Consider the following 19,081-nt stretch of genomic DNA (forward strand, 5'->3'; position numbering starts at 1 on the left):
ATGCGGGACTCGATCCCAGGACCCTGAGATCATGACCTGAGCCAAAGGCCGAGGCTTTAACCCACTGAGCCACCCAGGCGCCCCTACCTTTCTACTTTCAACATGTGTGTCCTTAGAGCTAAAGTGTCTGTAGCCAGCATGTAGTTGGATCATGAGAGGTTTTTTTTTTAAATCCATTCTGCCAATTTCTGCCTTTTGCTGAGTTTAATCTATTCACGTGAGAAGCAGTTACTGATAAGGAAGGGCTTACTTCTGCCATTTTGCTATTTGTTGTCTTCATGTCTTATAGTTTGTTTTTCCCTCATTTCCTCCTTCACGGACTTCCTTTGACTCTAATTGACTTCTTATAGTGACACATTTTTATTTCCTTCCTGTTTCCTTTTGTGTGTACTTTATAGATGTCTTCTTTGTGGCCACCATGAGGATCACATCCAATATTCTAAAGTTATAATAATCTAATTTGAATTGATACCAACTAAACTTCAATACAAAAACCCTGCTTCTACGCAGCTCTGTCCCTTTATGTTACTGATGTCACAGATCACATCTTTATACACTGTGTACTCATTAACACAGACTTATAATGATTTTTTTGTGCATTTACTGTTTAAATTCCATAGAACCTACCATTTTCAATGTGGCTTTTTCTTGACTGGACATTCACTTAGTTGCTGTAGACCTCTAACTTTTTCCAGAGCTTCTGTGAAGTTATTTTAGCCAGTCTCTGATTGTTTTTGTCTTTTTGAACATCTCTGTGGGAGAGCAAGGACGAGCTACTGCACCATTTTGCAGACATCACTCCACTCAGGCATTCTCGGTCCTGTAAAGGAGGGAGGGGCCCACATTCCCTTCCTCCACCCACCCACTGCCCCCCCCTCAGTTCTCCACTCTGAAAATGCCTATTAGGAATCACGAATCATGGGCATAAATCAGATTGGAGCACTGTGAGGGCAGGATTAATGCTGCCACAAATTTTTCCTGTTTTCCTGTTAATCTGTACAATCTTATAGTCTTCTAAAGGATTTGTAATTTTTATATTTTTACTTTCATTTATCATTTTCTGTTTTTAGTTATGTTTAACCTTTTTTGCATGTGGCATTGGGGAAACTTCTACAGGCATACCTCTAAGACCTTGCAGGCTCAGTTCCAGACCACCACAGTAAAGCAAGTATCACAATAAAGCGAGTCCAGTGAATTTTCTGATTTCCCAGTGCATACAAAAGTTACAGTCACACAATACTGCAGTCTGTTAAGTGTGCCTTATGTCTAAAAAAAAAAAAGTACATACCTTAATTTAAAAGTACTTTAGCGCTAAGAAATGTAATCATCCGAGTTTTCAACACATCTTAATCACTGTTCACAGATCTCCATAACAAAACAACGAGAAAGTTTGAAACATACTTAGAATTACCAAAATGTGACACAGAGACATAAAGATAGCAAATGCTGTTGGAAAAACAGTGCCCACAGACTCATTTCTTGCAGGATTGCCACAAACTTCCAATTTCTTAAAAACAAAATGAACTAAGAAAAAAAAAAACTGTATATGCAAAGCACAATAAAATAAGGTATGACTGTATTTTCTTGGTTTTGAGCCATAAATGTATTCTGACTTACTGAATATTGAGTCTTGAGTCTCCTTTACCTTTCTTAGTATTTTTATTTTCACTTACTTAACTCTCATTTTCACTTACTTAACATTTTTCTTTTTTGTAATATTATACTACTTTTTCATTTCCCCTGGGGATGCTTTATCTCAATTTACATGTATTTTATAAACAACTTTTTTCTTTATTCTCCAATTTTTTTATTTAAATTCTAGTTAGTTAACATATAGTGTAGTATTGGATTCACATGTAGAATTTAGAGGTTCATCACTCACATACAACACCTTATGCTCATCACAAGTGCCTTCCTTAATGCCCATCCCCCATCTAGCCCATCCCCCACCCACCTCCCTCCAGTTTGTTCTCTATCAATAAGAGTCTGCTTCTTGGGGGTGCTTGGTGCCTCAGTCATTAAGCATCTGCCTTCAGTTTGGGTCATGATCCCACAGTCCTTAGACCAAGGCCCACATCGGGCTCTCTGCTCAGTGGGAAGCCTGCTTCTCCCTCTCCCTCTTCCTTGCTTGTGTTCCCTCTCTGGCTGTCTCTCTGTGTCAAATAAATAAATAAAATCTTTTAAAAATAAATAAATAAGAGTCTGTTGCTTGATTTGCCTCTCTCTTTTCCCCCCATGTTAGTTAGTTTTGTTTCTTAAATTCCACATATGAGTGAAATCGTATGGTATTTGTCTTTCTCTGACTGACTTACTTCACTTCACATAGTGCTCTCTAGCTCCATCCGTGACTTGGCAAATGGCATGATTTTATTCTTTTTGATGGATGAAAAATATTCCATTGTATATATACACATCACATCTTCTTAAACTATTCATCACTTGAGGGACATTGGGCTCTTTCCATAATTTGGCTACTGTAGGTAATGTTGCTATAAACATTGGGGTGCCTGTGTCCCTTTGAATTATTACTTTTGTATCCTTTGGTAAAATACCTAGTTGTGCCATTGCTGGGTCTTGGGAAGCTCTATTTTTAACTTTTTGAGGAAACTCCATACTGTTTTCTACAGTGGCTACACCAGTTTGCATTCCCACCAACATATAAACACTTTTCCTTTCATTTCTACTTTCTTTAATCTTTCTCCTTTATGTCTCATCTATAGCATCTTATCCTTATATGACATTGAAGGCTGTGTATCATTCTTTTAAGTTTCTATCTCTGCTTCTCAACTAGTTATTTCTCTTTATTTTATGTAGCTTTTGAATTTATCACTCCTAAATCTCACTTTTTAATCTTTGAATCTGTGATCTTCACCTTTATCATTTTTATAGTTCACTTTTATGTTTCAACGGTATTCTAATTTTATCAGTATAGAGTAGTGAATAAGGCTGCAGGCCCTGAGCTGAGGGACTCCTGACTCTACCACTAGTAGCTTTGTAGGCTTTGGGGAGCTTTTTAACCTCCCAGTGCCTCAGTTTCCCATTTGTAAAATGAGGATATCAACAATCTCTACCACAAAGAATTAAAGGAGTTCATATATGTAAGGCTCTTAGAAGAGTCTCTGCCACCTAGGTACCCAAGCAGAAACATAAACCTGCTCACCAGCCCATTTCCCTTTTCTCCTGAACACACAGTTGAACTACATTTCCCAGTTTCCCTAAAATTATGTGTAGCTATGAGTGTGAGTGAAAATGGAGTGAGTGAAAGTGGAGAATAAAAGTAATGTCTTCCGGGCGCCTGGGTGGCTCAGTGGGTTAAGCTGCTGCCTTCGGCTCAGGTCATGATCGCAGGGTCCTGGGATCAAGTCCCGCATCGGGCTCTCTGCTCAGCAGGGAGCCTGCTTCCTCCTCTCTCTCTCTGCCTGCCTCTCTACCTACTTGTGATCTCTCTCTGTCAAATAAATAAATAAAAAATCTTAAAAAAAAAAAAAAAAAAAGTAATGTCTTCCGGGTGCCTGGTTGGCTCAGTGGGTTAAGCCTCTGCCTTCGGCTCAGGTCATGATCTCAGGCTCAGGTCATGATCTCAGGGTCCTCATCGGGCTTTCTGCTCGGCAGGGAGCCTGCTTCCTCATCTCTCTCTCTCTCTCTGCCTGCCTCTCTGCCTACTTGTGATCTCTCTCTGTCAAATAAATAAACAAATTTTTTTTTAAAAAAGTAATGTCTTCCATTTTCAGGCCCGGCCTGGGAAAACCTCCTTTGCAGTTGTTCCACGCTCTTTTTCCTTCTATCTACTGATTGGATGTTGACCTTCTGGGTTACTTTGGAAGCCATGTGTTGAAAACAGAGGAAACCTGGTCCACTTGAAACCCTGAATGAATAAATAGAGTGAAACTCCTACCCTCTACCACCACCAACAACAACCTGGCTTCAAAGTGTAATTTATATGAGTAAGATACAAACCCTAAAAGTTACATGCCTCTAAGAATTTGGGTTTTACCTCACAACAGCAGGTGCCTTACATTAAAATGAGTGGACTGGCTTAGTAATCAGGCAGTGAACAGCAAGGAAACTGACCTTAGAGGTTGGAAAGATGGAGGCCCAAGTTGTGCAGTGGTAAAATATTTGGTAAAATCATCACCTGCAGTAACTAAAAAAGCAGACCTATTTCCACCATCCTTGTAGCTCTAGGAAAAGAGTTGGTAAGTAGAACATAGGTAATAAAATCAAAGAAATAGTAAATATTATAGTAATATTTTTAAAAAGAGATATGCTCCATCAAGAATTTATTTGCAGGGCATCTGGGTGGCTCAGTCAGGTTAAGCAGCTGCCTTCAGCTCAGGTCATGATTCCAGGGTCCTGAGACTGAGTCCCACATCAGGCTCCCTGCTCAGCATGGCATCTGCTTCTCCCTCTGCCTCTGCTCCTCCCTCCCGCTCTCTCTCACTCTCTTGCTCTCTCTCAAATAAATCAATAAAATCATTTAAAAAAAAAGAATTTGTTTGCAAGCACAAATGAAACAGGATAAAATGCAGAAATGTGTGTACTTAAAGTGTTGGAAAGGGCTGGAAGCTGGCTGCTTCTTAATCTCAAACAGTAAGAAATAAGACTGAAAAAACTTGAGAGTCAAAGGCCCAAAACCTCAGCATTGCATTCCCGTCTGAGCTTGAGGGCCTCAAAGTAATCACCATTTAGTTGAGAAAGAAGGGCATGGGGCGATAAAGTAGTGCAATAAATCAAGCTGGATAATAAAGCCTGGAGGGGCAGGGCGAACAACTCTGGGATTAGCTCTTGGTATAAGGAATTTAATGGAAGAAAACAGAAGAGAACCCTACTAAGTTTTTGACAGAAACATATAGCCTGAGAAACCATGAGCTTGAACTTAAAAAAATTAAAGTCTGTAAGAGTCTGAAAAGACCTCGGGGCATCAAATAGGACAGCAAAAGCTATGCACTCCCTCATGATGATGGCAGACTCCCCAGCAACTGCTTGAAATGTTGCCATGGAGAATAAAAGAAAAGAAGAACTTGGCAGGACAGACCATGGAGACCAATCAATAAGAGATTTCCTCTCAGAAAGCAGAACCAAGGTCTAATGGAGAAAGTTCTCCCACCCCCTGGTTAGGGGGCCTCCACCTGGCCTACCCAATGGCTTTCATGATCGCCTTGTACCCATGGCTACTGTGCATACCCTATTTTATATTTACCCTGTTCCAACCGGGAGTTTTTGGTGCTTTTATGCTGGCTCTACCCCACCACTGAAAGCTGAGAGAGGCTGGAAGAAGGCAAGTATTTTTCTTTCTTAATTTGCAAGTCACAGAAACGAGGACCCTCATTTCGATGCGGAGAAGACAGTGCATCCGCCAGAGATCCTGAAGGGTGATCCTGACGCAACGACTGCGTGGGACCTCCGGCATCTCCTCTAGGGAGGGGTGAGTCGAAATGTCACGGAAGAGTGAAACAGGAGTTTGGTGACCAGCAGAGAAAGCTATGGCGGAGACCGGCCACCGTTCACCAAACCTATTTCCCTTGGCTCCCGCATACACAGCTAAGGGACATTTCCCAGCCACCCTTGCAGCTGGGTGTGACCACGTGACTGACCCTGGCCAATGGAATCTGGGCGGAAGCAACGCCCACCACTTCCGGTTCTGGTCCGTAAAAACCCGGCGTGCGAGCTTCTGCTTTCTTTTCCTCTCTCTGCTAGCTGAGTGGCGAAGGCTCCGACAGCTTTGGAAGCCTCGTGCTGAAGGTGGTGGGGCCTCTGTCAGGCCAAGCCCCTGAATGGCCGTGGAAGGCAGGGCAGCCCCTCCAGCCGAGCCTGGTGCCCCGACCCCCAGTAAACGGAGGGAGAATCTGCACTTTGCCTCGAGAGAGAGACACGTCTGACGTCTTCGGGTGCCAGCGTCTCAGAATCTCTGTTACGGCACGAGCACCCCTTCAATACAAGAGCTTAATCAGAGTTAGCGTGTTCTAAAGGGGGACAACTGTAAACATTGCAATGTAGTGCAACCGGATGAGCCAGTCGTGCTAGAACAGGCAGTTACCGTGTAGCCGTTCAAAGTGACGACGCAAAGCCACGTTTGTTGACATGACCGCGTTTCTGTGCGGTACTCGTACGTGGGACTAGAAGTGGGTTAAGAAACAGGATGCAGCAGGACCCGATTTCTATAAAACTCTGTGTGTATGGGACAGAGGCTCTGTGAACCTTCTGGAAGGACGTTCATTAAAGAATTAAGTGAGGAAGGTGGGACTCCAGTGATCATTTCTTGATGTATTTTTCAGGCTTGTTTGATTTTCTTCTTTACAATGCCTGTGTTTTGTTTTTTTACGTAGAAACAACAAAGCTGTATTTGAGCATGAACTGTATTATTTTTCTTCCAGGCGACCCTATCATGTCCTGTTCATTTCTTTTAAGAGGAAGGAGAACAGACCAGGCTTTGAAATCTTCCTCACACCCGTGTGACCTCTGGTGTGTCTGTCAGCTAACTGCCTTCTTCCCAGGCAGGGTGAAGGAAAGACCCTCTGACCACCCAGACCTCTCCTCTACAAGGCTTGCAGAAGAGGTGTCCCTGGTAATGATTCCCACCATTGGGGTCTAGGTCACAGGTGACTGTATCTTTGCTAAATGGCTGCCATCAAAATTGTAGAGTTTTGAGCAGAGGAGTGAGTCAGGTAACTAGAGTTTTAGGAAAATTAATCTGACCAGAATGTCCACTGTGATTAGGAAGAGGCTAGAGGCTGAAAACCTATTTTAAACCCCAGCACAGTAATCCTGACGTGTGATGGAGATGGAAACAGAGGAAGGGCCCATGTGCTCTGAGATCCTAGGGAGTGTACCAGCCCCTGAGCACCCCACAGATTTAGATCCACAGAAGCCATACCTTGAGTAGGAAAACTGAAGCCACTCCAAGTACACCAAACAGAGAACTTTTTTTTTTTTTTTAAGATTTTGGGGCGCCTGGGTGGCTTGGTGGGTTAAGCCTCTGCCTTCGGCCCGGGTCATGATCTCAGGGTCCTGGGATCGAGCCCCACATCGGGCTCTCTGCTCGGCAGGGAGCCTGCTTCCCCCTCTCTCTCTGCCTGCCTCTCTGCCTACTTGTGATCAAATAAATAAAATAAAATAAAATAAAAAGATTTTATTTATTTACCGGACAGACAGAAATTGCAAGTAGGCAGAGAGGCAGGCAGAGAAGGAGGGGAAGCAGGCTTCCTGCTGAGCGGAGAGCCCGATGTGGGGCTCGACCCCAGGACCCTGAAACCACGACCCAAGCCAAAGGCAGAGGCTTTAACTCACTGAGCCACCCAGGGACCCCCAAACAGAGGACTTTTAATCTAGACTGCTGGACACAAAGGTGTGGAAAGAACTGGAAGAGAATGAAGGAGAAGGAAAGGCAGGAGCAAGGAGGAGGAAGGACAGTAGCTCAGGATGAGAGGCTGATGCTCCCGGGCTGCTCCGGAGCCTGCCCAGTCTGCGGCAGTGGAAGAGGAGACTGGAGCTGGCTCTGGAGCCTGGGAAGAAAGGCCACTTGGCAGGGCTTCAGGAAACCCGAATTCCCCAGCCTTGCCACGGCTCCAGCTCATGTCTGCAGCTGCCCCACTGAAAAACCCAGAATCCAGAAGCTTTTCTCTTCCTCCTGCCTCTGGCAGGAGGCCTCAGTAAGGGCCTCTTACTGGCAGAATTTAACAGGAAGGGAGCCGGCAAGGGAGCAAGATATGTGCCGTTTTCAGACTCCCAGCCTCGGCAGTAAAGAGCAAAGCACAGAACCGGTGGGAAAGGGGCCAAGAATCAACCACCAGCACCCAGCCTACACTCCGACCCATTCTTTTCAACCTGTGTTAACAAGTGTCCATTCCGCAGGACACGTGCAGGGCAGTGGTGAGGTAGGGGGCCTAGGAAGGCAGAGGAACGACTGCCCTTGGCCTCAAGGAAAATTCTAGGGAAAATTTAGAATTGGGGAAATGGCAAAATTGTTGCTCTGACCATGGTAACTGTCACTGAAATTACAGTGAAGTGAGCAAGACAGAGCCAGGTAAAGCATGCCACACACTCCCAGAAGGCCCCGTTTGCTACACTGGTAATAGAGCCTTGCTCTCGTCAACAGGACCACTGCTGGCACATAGGGTACCACTGGACCAGTTTTTAAAAAGGCACCTCCTTGGGGGTGATGAACTATAAAAAGATATCCCCTCTGGGAAACCAAATTAGTAAAAGGTAGTCCCTCTGAGCTGACGAGTTGGGAAAAGGCAGGCCTTCCTCACACAGGGGGCCCAGCCTGGATGTTGGCCCCACTCACCCCTCCAGTAGGATGCTGGCCAGGAAATCACCTGACCACCTGAAGGCTGCAGCCCCCCTATTTTAATTTGCCACTGTTTTCCTAAGCCCTTTGCATATATTATCTCACGGAATGCTCAGAAAGGCCCTGCAAAACAAGCATCATCACCGCCCAGCTTACAGATGAAGGGAATACATGTAGTAAGTGGCAGAACTGCTGTTAGAGATTTGAAATCTAATAAGAGCCCATCAATAATAACAGTAGTAATAATAATGCAGGTACCTACGATGAGACAGACACTGTAGCCAGATCTTTACTCATATAACCATAGTCAATTCTCATCACAGCAGGATATGGCTATTTCCCCTTCAGTTCACTAGCCAAGAGCTCACTGCTCAAAGAACCTGAGCACCAGGGTCGAAGGCGATTGTCTGACCTGCGTGCTAGTACACACGGCACGTGCACTTGACCCCCAGCATCCCATCATTTATTTATTTTTTGTACAAGTTACTGCCTCTCTCAGAGGAAGCCCAAGCCCAGTCTGATCTGAGCGAACAATGAGACTGCACAGGAATCCCTGAAGCTGGGATTTCCTGTGGGTTTTTCTGTTGGTAAAACAAAAGCCCCTTTGACTCTGGCTCTTTGGGGGTTCCAGGGAACAAGCTGGCATTATCTTTGCACTGAAGGGCCTTTGACTCCCACACTCACTGCAGACAATGCTGAAAGGACACCCAAAGGACCAGCCAAATGTCCTGCCCACTCCCCAGCCTCACAGAAGTTCTCCCTCCACGAAAACAGCTCCGAGGGATGGCTCAACATATGCACAGGGCAGGCAGCGAGGCTCGATGGGGAAGCAAGCAGCCAGGTCCCCCGCTCTGTCCCCATGTGCGCCTGGGTTCCTTTGGCTTCCATAATGGTTTTATTAAATAAATGTGAACCGTGACTATTTCTTCCCTGGAGCCAAAACACCTGAGAAGCCAAGGGAGTGAGCAAACTCTTGAGTTTAGAGAGAAAGGCGATGGAAGGCACAGTGCTGAGCTGAACTTCTTTTAAGGTTAGAATGCCCTCTTTGGGTATGAAATGATATCAGCAGGAGCAGGAAATTTTCTACAGCAGGAGAGGAAAACCATCAGAGAAGAAACCAAAACACAGTGTCGTAATGGAGAATCTTAGAGAGCTTAAATTTCACACAGATGAAAACTTAATAAAGACAAAACCAAAATTAAATTGCACCTTGAAAAATGCAAACATTGATGGGATCAGGACCAGTGTTCCCTTTGCGGAGCCAGCTCGACATGCTCTGTCAAGCAGCCTTCACTCTCCATGATACGTTTGGTATTAATCACCCTTGGGAAGCCTTATCACAAGCAGCTCTAGTGTGCTTGGAGCCCAAGGCAGCGTCGCACATGCCAAAGGACCCACTCCCCTTGATTTCAGGCGGTGGGCATTTCAGGCGGCACCTTGACAGTTTCAACTCTCTCCCCAGCAGGTCTGTCAATATCAGTGGTGGTCCCGTGCTCCCACCAAGACAAGCAGAGTCTCTGGAGCCCAGGGAAGCATACAGCCTAAGGTATCATTTGCCCTTGGGCCGCAAAATGTGGCAATAAAGGATTCATCCAAGAGGCAGCCTGAAAAGAGGAATCAAAACTAGTGCAAGGCAGTCTACACAGCCTGGCCGTCCCAAACTGCTAGGCGAAGCACAAGAACCCAAGTGTCAGACCAAGGCCACGGAGGCGTGGAGCACGCAGTCTGGGAAGCTGAGTACGGGAACCTCCCCACCCCCCAGAGCAGACTGCCAGTGCTCCCTTGATGAGGGGCCATCTGCCCTCCTGCTCTGGAAACGTGCTCAAGCCAGACTAAACAAGACACCCTCCGTACAATCTTATTCCCGTCCTCCCTGTGACACCTCTCACATCCCTCTGCCTGCTGACCGCTTATCAGCAGCCCATCTGAGAAACAGTAGAGACCACCTAATGGACTAGGAATTGGAAAGAGAGGAGATAGGAGGGGGCAGGGGGAGACAAAGAGAAGCTACAATAACTATTAAGTACAAGTTCATGATGCATCATCTAGGATTCCAAAACCCAGGAGTCTCTGTCTGAGAACCACAGGCTTTCTCTCCGTCTTGCAGCCGTCTGATCTGACGGAACTCATATGGTGGCAAACCACGTGTGCACAGACACAAAGCGGTCTAGGGTCTTTATTTATTCCACTTAGTTCTGGGAACAAGCATCTACTTGGCCACAGAAACACTGATGTGATTCAGTTAAGGGATCCGGGACCCAGATGAAGGTACGAGGAACGAGCTACAGGGTGAGCGGAGATCACAGGTAGGACCAATGTTAGAAACAGTTACAACAAAAGCAATTCTATGCACACACATATACAGATTGTGATGAACTCTTCGAGAAATTATTTGACCACAATTCTGCACTGAGGGCCTGATCTCATTCCCCTCGTTTCCAGAAGGGAGGATACTGAGATCCAGAGAGATTAAGGGACTGGCCTGGGTTCTGACTCCAGTCGAGAGCCCTTTCCATCTGGCCGCCTGACCAATCATGGCTGGCCATCACTGTATGCACAGCAACAAGTAACCTGAAGCATTCTGATCACAGCTTAAATGAGCTTTGCCTTGGCAATGCACTCCGCGCACCCATCTGATGTTTCAGGAATTCATAGGAATTCACGGAAAACAGAGACAATATCGTGACAAGGGCAAGGGTTGGCTTCGGGGATGCTGCAGCACATCCCCACCCCCGCACCCACTTCTCACCATCTTCTAAAGCCACTCCAAATTATAGTCGTGGCAATGTGCTTTGATATGGGCTGCTGACATTTTTCTCTTATGAAATGTGTGAATGGAAACACCTTTAGAGGTTTTTATCATTTGTATTGACATAGAGTTGTGCCTGCATCTAAAAGCAACTTTAATTCTTTTTAAAAAAATATTTATTTATTTGAGAGAGAGAGAGAGAGAGAGAGAGAGCGCATGCAGGGGGAAGGGGCAGAGGGAGAGGGAGGGAGAAACTTTAGCAGACTCCCCGCTGAGCACAGAGCCTGACCCAAGGCATGACTTGGGGCTCTACCTGGGGCTCGATCCCATGACCTTGACATCATAACCAGAGCCAAAACCAAGAGTTGGAGGCTTAACTGACTGTGCCCCCTGGTGCCCCCATGTAAAACCAACTTTAAAACAAATTCCCTACCCTCTCCTTGCTAATGCAGCCTTGGTTAGGAAGCAGTTCTCCTGCCATGGGGGCTAGGATGCACATGGTACTTTAAACCAGTGCCAGTCAGGAAGTCCCTGTCCTACCTCAGGTCTAACAGAAGTCATAAAAAGATAAATAAGACTAGGTCTGCCCTCAAGAAATTGAGCCCAGATGAATGCAAAGGCATACCCAAAGTATTTCTCTATAGTAAATTCGTGGTTGACTCACCCCTTCCCCAGGTCTGTAATGATTAATAATTGTTCATTTTATTGGAAAAGGCAGTCTCCAAATTTGAATGGAATACTGTTTAAAGGTGGTGGGGGGGGGGGGGGGGATCATTTGTTTGTTAAAAACAGGATACCAAATTTAAGAGCAGTGTCACTATAAATTCATCCCAAGATTAGCCTAAGATAAGGCAACCCCCTTGGAACATCTCACTTTATTTCCACTGAGCCCTGTTCTACCTCAGTGAAGTGGGAGGAAACAGAGACAGTATCAATGCCTTTTCTTATAGATCACGTTATGCTTTTCAAAAAAGTTTCTAAAACAATATTTGAATAAATGTGCTAGATAATCCCAAATCAGAGAGCTAAGAAAATATAACAGTTGGATTAGAATTATAGAATTTGTCCATTTTTCCATTCACAGTACTACAGAAGTCACATAAAGAAAGACGCACAAAAGCCACATGGTTGGGAAATAGCTCAGAACTCAACTTAACAATCCCCAAGGCCAACTGGCTCTCCGGGTAGAGGGTGAGATCATGCGTGCTGCATCAGTGTGAGACTGCATGAGACGGTCCCCAGACAGCTGGGGGCCTCCCCCGGCCTGGGAAATGTGTGTCCTCAACCACAGGGCTGCCTGAGAAGAGAAGGTCGACGAAATTCAGCAAACACAAGACCACAGCCAGGAAATGAATGCAGTTTCTACGGATGGAGAACTGTCTGTCTCTTCCTAGGGGAAGAGCAGCACATTTTCTATATAAGCATGAGAACCAATACTTTTGTAAATTATCTGCTTGTGTGCCTGCTCTCACTGTCTCTCTGTCAAATAAACAAATTAAATCTTTAAAAAAAAAAATTGGGTAGACAGAAGGAAGTCCTGAGATGCTCTCCAAAGAAGCCTCCTATTAGTGGCTGCTAAGCCCCAAGCATTGTCTTCCATCACTTGGAAAGAATCCCAGGCTTTTCTACATCTTCCCTCTAGACTGGAGGGTCCATGAGGACAATCTAATACATCTTTAAGCACCATGCTGTGCACCACACCGTGCCATGTGCAGAGTACATAAAATAAACATTCTTGAGTTAACAAATGGATAAGCTAATGTCTACAGAAGAGAACTCTGTAAGCAGACAAGTGGAAACAGAAGGATTGATAGTCAAGGTAGATCTTAAAAGATCTTAAAAGTATATCCTAAAAGTTCTCATCACAAGATAAAAATGTTGTAACTGTGTGGTGAGGATGTTAACTAGACTTATGTGGCGATCGTTTCATAGTATATACAAATATCAAATCATTATGTTGTACATCTGAAATTAATGTAGGTCAATTCTATCTCCAAAAAAAAGTCAAGGTAGTTTAAGGCCTCCAGATCTATTATTTGAACTGAATGCAGATTATCTCTGCCCAAGCACAGCTGTTTCATATTCCACTCTGCCTGGCCTGTGGCTATAAAGAAAAGCATTAGGAAAATATCAAGACTCATGCTGAAATACACAAACCTTTCTCCATCAGAGGATTTGGAATTACAAAACAGCTTTTCCAATTCTAACTGTCCAGTTTATTTGAAACCAGAGAACCCCAATTTACCTCCAAATTTACACCTTTTCTCATTTGACCCCTGTGAAGTGGTCCTCCTCTTCCCATCAGTGCTCGAGTAAGATCGTATAAGATGGCGTTCACTTGTAAACGCCAAAAACATGCATTCTCCTGTGTCATAAACCAAGCCTAATACTCATGTCAAATCATCTTATCAAGCCACTCACAAATTAAGAGACAACAACTGTGAAAAAGAAGTTAGGTTGGTGTACATGTCACAAAACTAAATTTAACCTCAGGTTCCACATTCAGGATGCAATTCACTCATTAAACTTGAGATATTTCACCTTTCAACCTAAGAAAACAATTAGTCTCCATGTAGGGCCACCTGTGAAATGCATGTTTCTATTCCTGGTCGACTTGTTTGCCTGGATGAACACGATCATGTTAACGATTAATATCAATCCTTGATATGTGCAACCCTGGGGAGTTAAAGTAAGTATTGCATTCGGGCAGCTAACTGCAGGGAGCTGTCTAGACCTCTTGAAATGGAATCACCTGGGAGGTTGGGGGGCTCAAAATACGTAATTTCAGTGATCGGGGAATAGAAATTCACACAGTAGCTCAAATCCTCTAGGACAAAAATCACAGAATCCTAGATCTATGAGGGTTCCCACGAGTCACCCAATCCAACCTTCCTCCCTACAGGCAGACTCCCCCACTGCATTCAACCACAGAATCACCCAACACCAACTTAAATGCTTCTGGTGACCAAAAAAAAAAAAAAAAGACAAACAAAACTCAGTGCTTTCCAAGGCAGCCTATTCCAAAATACATAAATCAGTAAGGATTTAATTTGGTTCACTCAATATTTGTAAGCAGTGATGAATTATGCCAAACTATGGATTGAAGCAAAGCTTCATGGAAACAGCTTTCAGTGAGGGAAGACCCAGATTCTAATACTCACTCTCCTGCCATTCCTCGCCTTTTCCACTGCAATCTAAGCAGGCCTGACTCTGTGACCTCTATTTCCACTCAATGTCAGTGAGCCCTGATGGATGACTTACCCTCCAAGATTGCTATCTCGTACCTCCAGGAGGTTACTGTCTTAATTGCACTCCTCTGAAAGTTCAGACAGATCTGCAAATAAAGGGGGGAAGTCCTCCCATGACAGGCAAATGTTAAGAGTTGAACAGGCAGAACTTTGTCCATGTATTTTAAGAGGATGAGCACAACGCCACGTGGCTGGGACACTAACCTGAAGCTGAAAAGTGACAGACAACCTAAGCCTATTTATTTCCATTACTTCATTTGCGACCAGGTCTCCTGCACCCACGGCTACCATCCTACTGACCAAATATATACTTTTCAGCATTTGCACTTGCTAAATGCACCTCAGTGTCTCACCTGCCAGAACTCAAGAGGTTTAACCCATTAATCTTCGGAAATGTCATCCAGCAATAAGCTCTGTGATTCTGTTTTTAACACCTGACCACTAGGGCCCCTCGTGGTCAGAGGAAGCCCTACGATCTCTGCTAACCATTTCTGATCATGTGAGCTGCGCAGCACACCAGATGGCCTCCCCACTGCCTTCCAAAGCCAGCTATCTCTGATAGTCTTTGGTCAGCCACAGTCCTTCCCTTTCACTTGCTGTGAAAACCTGGAAACTGACTGCAAAGTCTGCCCAAATAAGCAGCTGGTAAACTGATTTCAAAAAAAAAAAAAAAATGGATTCAGGATGGTCAGAGCATCTGTGGCAGGCGTTTTAAAAATTGCATGATGGTTGCACAAAAGACATTCACTAAGGAATTTTCCCCACAAAGACATAAACGTCAAGAACAAACACTGTAAGTCTCCCTAAGGCTGAAAGTCTTACATTCCTAAATGGTGCTGGTTGAAAAATGACTGGCCACAAGTGGCCCAGGCTGTGCCAGAGGGGTCGGTCCCCACCCCGAGTGGCAGCCAAAGGCATCTCTGGAAGCAGGGCCCTCTGCTTGCTTTGCAAGAACCCAGCACATAAACTGAATTCTTATCATCACTATCAAAACAATGATTCTAATAAATCTAATCTAAAATGTTACCTATTTTTATACTCAAAATTTTTGTTCTATGCTGGATTTTAGATATTATTTCAAGATCACTACTAAATCCTCTCTTGGTTCTAAAGTTCTTTCATCGAACTTTGGCCAAAACCACACTCAAACAACAGCAACTTAATTTCCAATCTTTTTCCAATCAAAATTTTCAGATTTACTTTAAAGGAAAAGTTTTAATGCACCTAATACATTTTGGCTTCTTTCCTAAATTGATGTCTGGATGCTTGAGCATTGAGCAAGTATTATTTTTGTCATTCAACAAAAAATAATAGTTTGCATCCCATTTTTAAAATAGATACAGACGAACACAGCACAGAAACGGTTTACAAGAACAGAGATGTGAAGCTATTTGCCTATATTGATGGGATTACAGTGATTTTTTTTTATGTTCTTTTTCTTGTCTAGTGTTTTCTGTGCCTCCTGTAATGAGTGTGCTTTGCTCTTGGAAGAAAAAAAAGAACAGGAGAACTTCATTTAGGAAATAAAGGAATTTGGGATTCTTTCTGCAGCAGAGAGACGTGGGATTCACTCTCCCTCCGGTGCACAGACTTTCTCAAAAGGCCCGTTTCCCTCTGGGGTTATCGAAGGTGAGCAGTGAAGTCCCTGCAGAAATATGGGAGGGTGGGGGGGGCCCAACCCTGCATGATCCCCGTGACATGGAAAGCCGCAATGCCAGTTTACACCTCCTGTACCACCCTAAGAGTTCCGGCAAACTTAAAGCATTAAAATAAAACGTGACTTCAGATTTCATATAGTCTGACGGGATACGTCCTGTCAAGATTTTAATACTTTTTCTCTCTGCAAATTTTCATTGTTTATTTGTGCAAGAAAGTAGTTTAAATGGGATTTTAAAACAGGGATTTAAAAAATTAGATTATGTCAAAGTCTCATCTGCCAGGGCTAACGATTCACTCATACACACACACATACACACACACACACACACACACACACACACACACACATAATGTTTTTTAAAGTAATCTCTGTGCCCAGTGTGGGGCTTGAACTCACAACCCTGAGATCAAAAGTCGTATGTTCTACTGACTGAGCCAGCCAGGCACCCCCTCTCATATTTTAGAATCTGTAAATATGTTAGGATATACAAGCCCCTATAATCTAACCCAGGTCTACCCTGAGCCACAGCTCGTCTCCATGGCTTCAGCTTGGCCAGTGGTTGAGAACACACCAGTGAGAGGCACCCACACGAGGGTTCTCATCCTGGCTTTACCTTAACTGCCACGTGACCTTGGGAAAGAGGCAGGCTAGCCCTGCATCTCAGCTTTGTACAGGGAAAGCGAAGTTTCGAAATACCCACCTCGCGAAGGTTTAAGGCGGGTGGCATCAAAGGGATTCCTAAGACATGCCTGGTACAGTGCAGGCTCTGAAAAACGGCAGACATTGTTATTCCCTGCTGGTAGCCGTGATGTCTTACGTTTACAGAGCGACTCATGCTCTTCAAGACTCTTTCAGATCTTTTACCTCATTTGATCTTCGGGCGGCTCTATCAGCCCCAAAAGCAGTAATTACTGCCCCCACTTTTCTTGTCTTTGGTCTTTTTTTGTAACGAAACGGGGAGGAAACTGAGGCCCAAGGTTACAGAGCTCAGAAAGCAGATCCAGGCTGTCTTTGAACAGCAGCATAGGTTCACAACTAAACCTCTGAAGGCTTCAGGTGCCATGCCTGAATATAATAAAATTAAGTTTCTTTTAAGATACTCCATCACTGGGGCCCCTGCGTGGCTCGTCAGTTAAGCATCTGACTCTTGATTGCAGCTTCAAGTCATGTTTTCGGGGTAGAGAGATGGACCCCCCACGGGCACCTGTTCAGCAGGGTGTTTACTTGGGATTCTCTCCCTCTCCCTTTTCCTCTGCCTCCTATTATTTAAAATAAATAAATAAATAAATAATGTTTTAAATAAATAAAGTACTCCTCTGTTTATACCTTAATCAAAGCAAACTGGTATTTCCACATCACTCCAAATTATTTAGGTTTTGCTTAGTAAAAATAGGAACTAAGGTTACTTAAAGCTTACTATCTCAGGCACTGGACTGTGCTTCAGAGCCACTGCCCCACTTAAACCCCATAACAACCCTACGAGGTAGGCACTGACACCATCCCCACTTTACAAATGGGGAAACTGAGGGATGACTAAGTCCAAGATTGAGATGCAGGCCGACTGTCTCCAACTCTCAGCTCCTAGGACTCTGATATTATCCAAACTTCATGTCTTAACTGAGCACACACTAAGCGTCCCCTTTCACATTTGAGGAAACCAAGGTTCCAAGATGTTAAGGGATGTGTCTAAAGTCACCGGGCCCTCTTCTGGCACAGCTATGACACAACCCAGCACCCAGACTCCAAATCCCACTCCCTTCCGAAAGTCTCAAATTCCTCTGCATATGTCTGAACTGTGCGTCGGGAAAAGAAGCCCTCTCATTCTTGCAAAGCAACAATCCACTTAAAGCCCCCGGTGTCAGCACAGAATTGACAGCGTGACCCGCGCGCAGGGAGGTGGAAACGGAGCGGTCTCTCCAGAGCCGGGCTGTGGGCGTCGCCGTCGCCAAGTCGGAAGTGGGAGGTGAAATTGTTCGCAGAGCGGCCCCTCAGAGACGTGCCAGCACTGTGTTCCCTATCCCAACCCCAACCTCCTCCCTCCAGGTCGCTGGTCGGGTGGAGCCCGAGCTTCAGCTGAACCTCAGGAGGAAGGCGAGTGTGAGGGTCCCCGCACCCAGCCAAAGCCCGAGTCCTTGACGCCTTCGTCCGCCGCCAGGACCGGCGGATCGCGGCCGGTCGGACGAGAGCAGTTTCGGGAAACGGCCGCTTGCCGGATCCTGGCTCAGTACTAAAGGAGGGACCTGACAGCCCCAGACCCACTCCTCTCTTACCCCGGCACACCACGCGCCCTGCCTCGGTTTCCTTCTCCTCGAAATGGGTGCGCTGAACCCAGAATGGGAACAGAGGCACAACCCCGGACCTACACGATTTCCAAGGGGCAGAGCGCGCCCTCCCGGCCTGGATTCCTCCACCCGGCACCCGAGCCCCGGCCCCGCCGGCCATCGTGTCAGCGCCCCTACCTGCACCGCGGCCCCCGCCGCCACCGGCCAGGGCGCCTTGGGGTCCCCCGCCCAGCATGCGCCCTAGCTCCTCCAGCTCCTCTGCGGTGGGCAGGCTCCGTGGGCCCAAAGGCCCGCGGAGGGGGGAAGAGACAGCAAGCTGGACGGGAAGTGGGGAGGGGGGCGACGAGGAAGGGGGAGGCTCCTTCCTTCTCCGCGAGGCGGCCGGTTTCCTTTCCAGCCTCGGCCCCTTACACACTCAGGCGCGCGCGCGCGCACACACACACACACACACACACACACACGCCCGCGCGCGGCTGGGGAGGGCAGCGCACAGCCTGCCTCCAGGACCTCTGAAAGTTTGCAGTTCGCCCTCTGGCTCATTGCTGAGCTCACCCGCGAGGGGAAGTGGCGGTGGAGGAACGGGTGTACAGGAAAGGAGACTGGCAGCCCACTGGGGTGGGGTCTGCGAGGCACCTCCCAGACGCATGATTAGGGAAGTGACCAGAGAGTTGATGGAAGAGATGGGGGGGGGGGGGGGGGAAGGCAGGGGGGGGGGGGGGGGGGGGGGGGGGGGGGGGGCAACGACAGGGTGGGGAGAAGGTGGGAAGAAGACCGGCCACACCAGGAAAGAGATGCGCAGAGCAATTGCTCAAAAATGAAACGGAATCCAACTTTCTGAAGCTTCCGGCAGCA

General features: G+C 46.0%; 1 protein-coding gene across 5 annotated transcripts in view; it reads right to left on the reverse strand.

Moving 5' to 3' along the window:
* The window catches only part of DISC1 (DISC1 scaffold protein), a 379,073-nt gene extending 360,316 nt beyond the window's left edge, over window positions 1-18,757 (reverse strand). For all 5 annotated transcript variants that reach the window (XR_009403909.1, XM_059397318.1, XM_059397316.1 and 2 more), the window contains exon 1: window positions 18,407-18,757. Coding sequence is in view for 4 of the 5 variants with exons in the window: in XM_059397318.1 (XP_059253301.1) it covers window positions 18,407-18,464 (58 nt within the window). In the remaining variant the exon portion in view is untranslated. The remainder of the gene's footprint in view (window positions 1-18,406) is intronic.
* Window positions 18,758-19,081: the final 324 nt, after the last annotated feature.

Source organism: Mustela nigripes, chromosome 4 (assembly GCF_022355385.1).
Source record: "Mustela nigripes isolate SB6536 chromosome 4, MUSNIG.SB6536, whole genome shotgun sequence".
In the NCBI taxonomy this organism is placed as follows: domain Eukaryota; kingdom Metazoa; phylum Chordata; class Mammalia; order Carnivora; family Mustelidae; genus Mustela; species Mustela nigripes.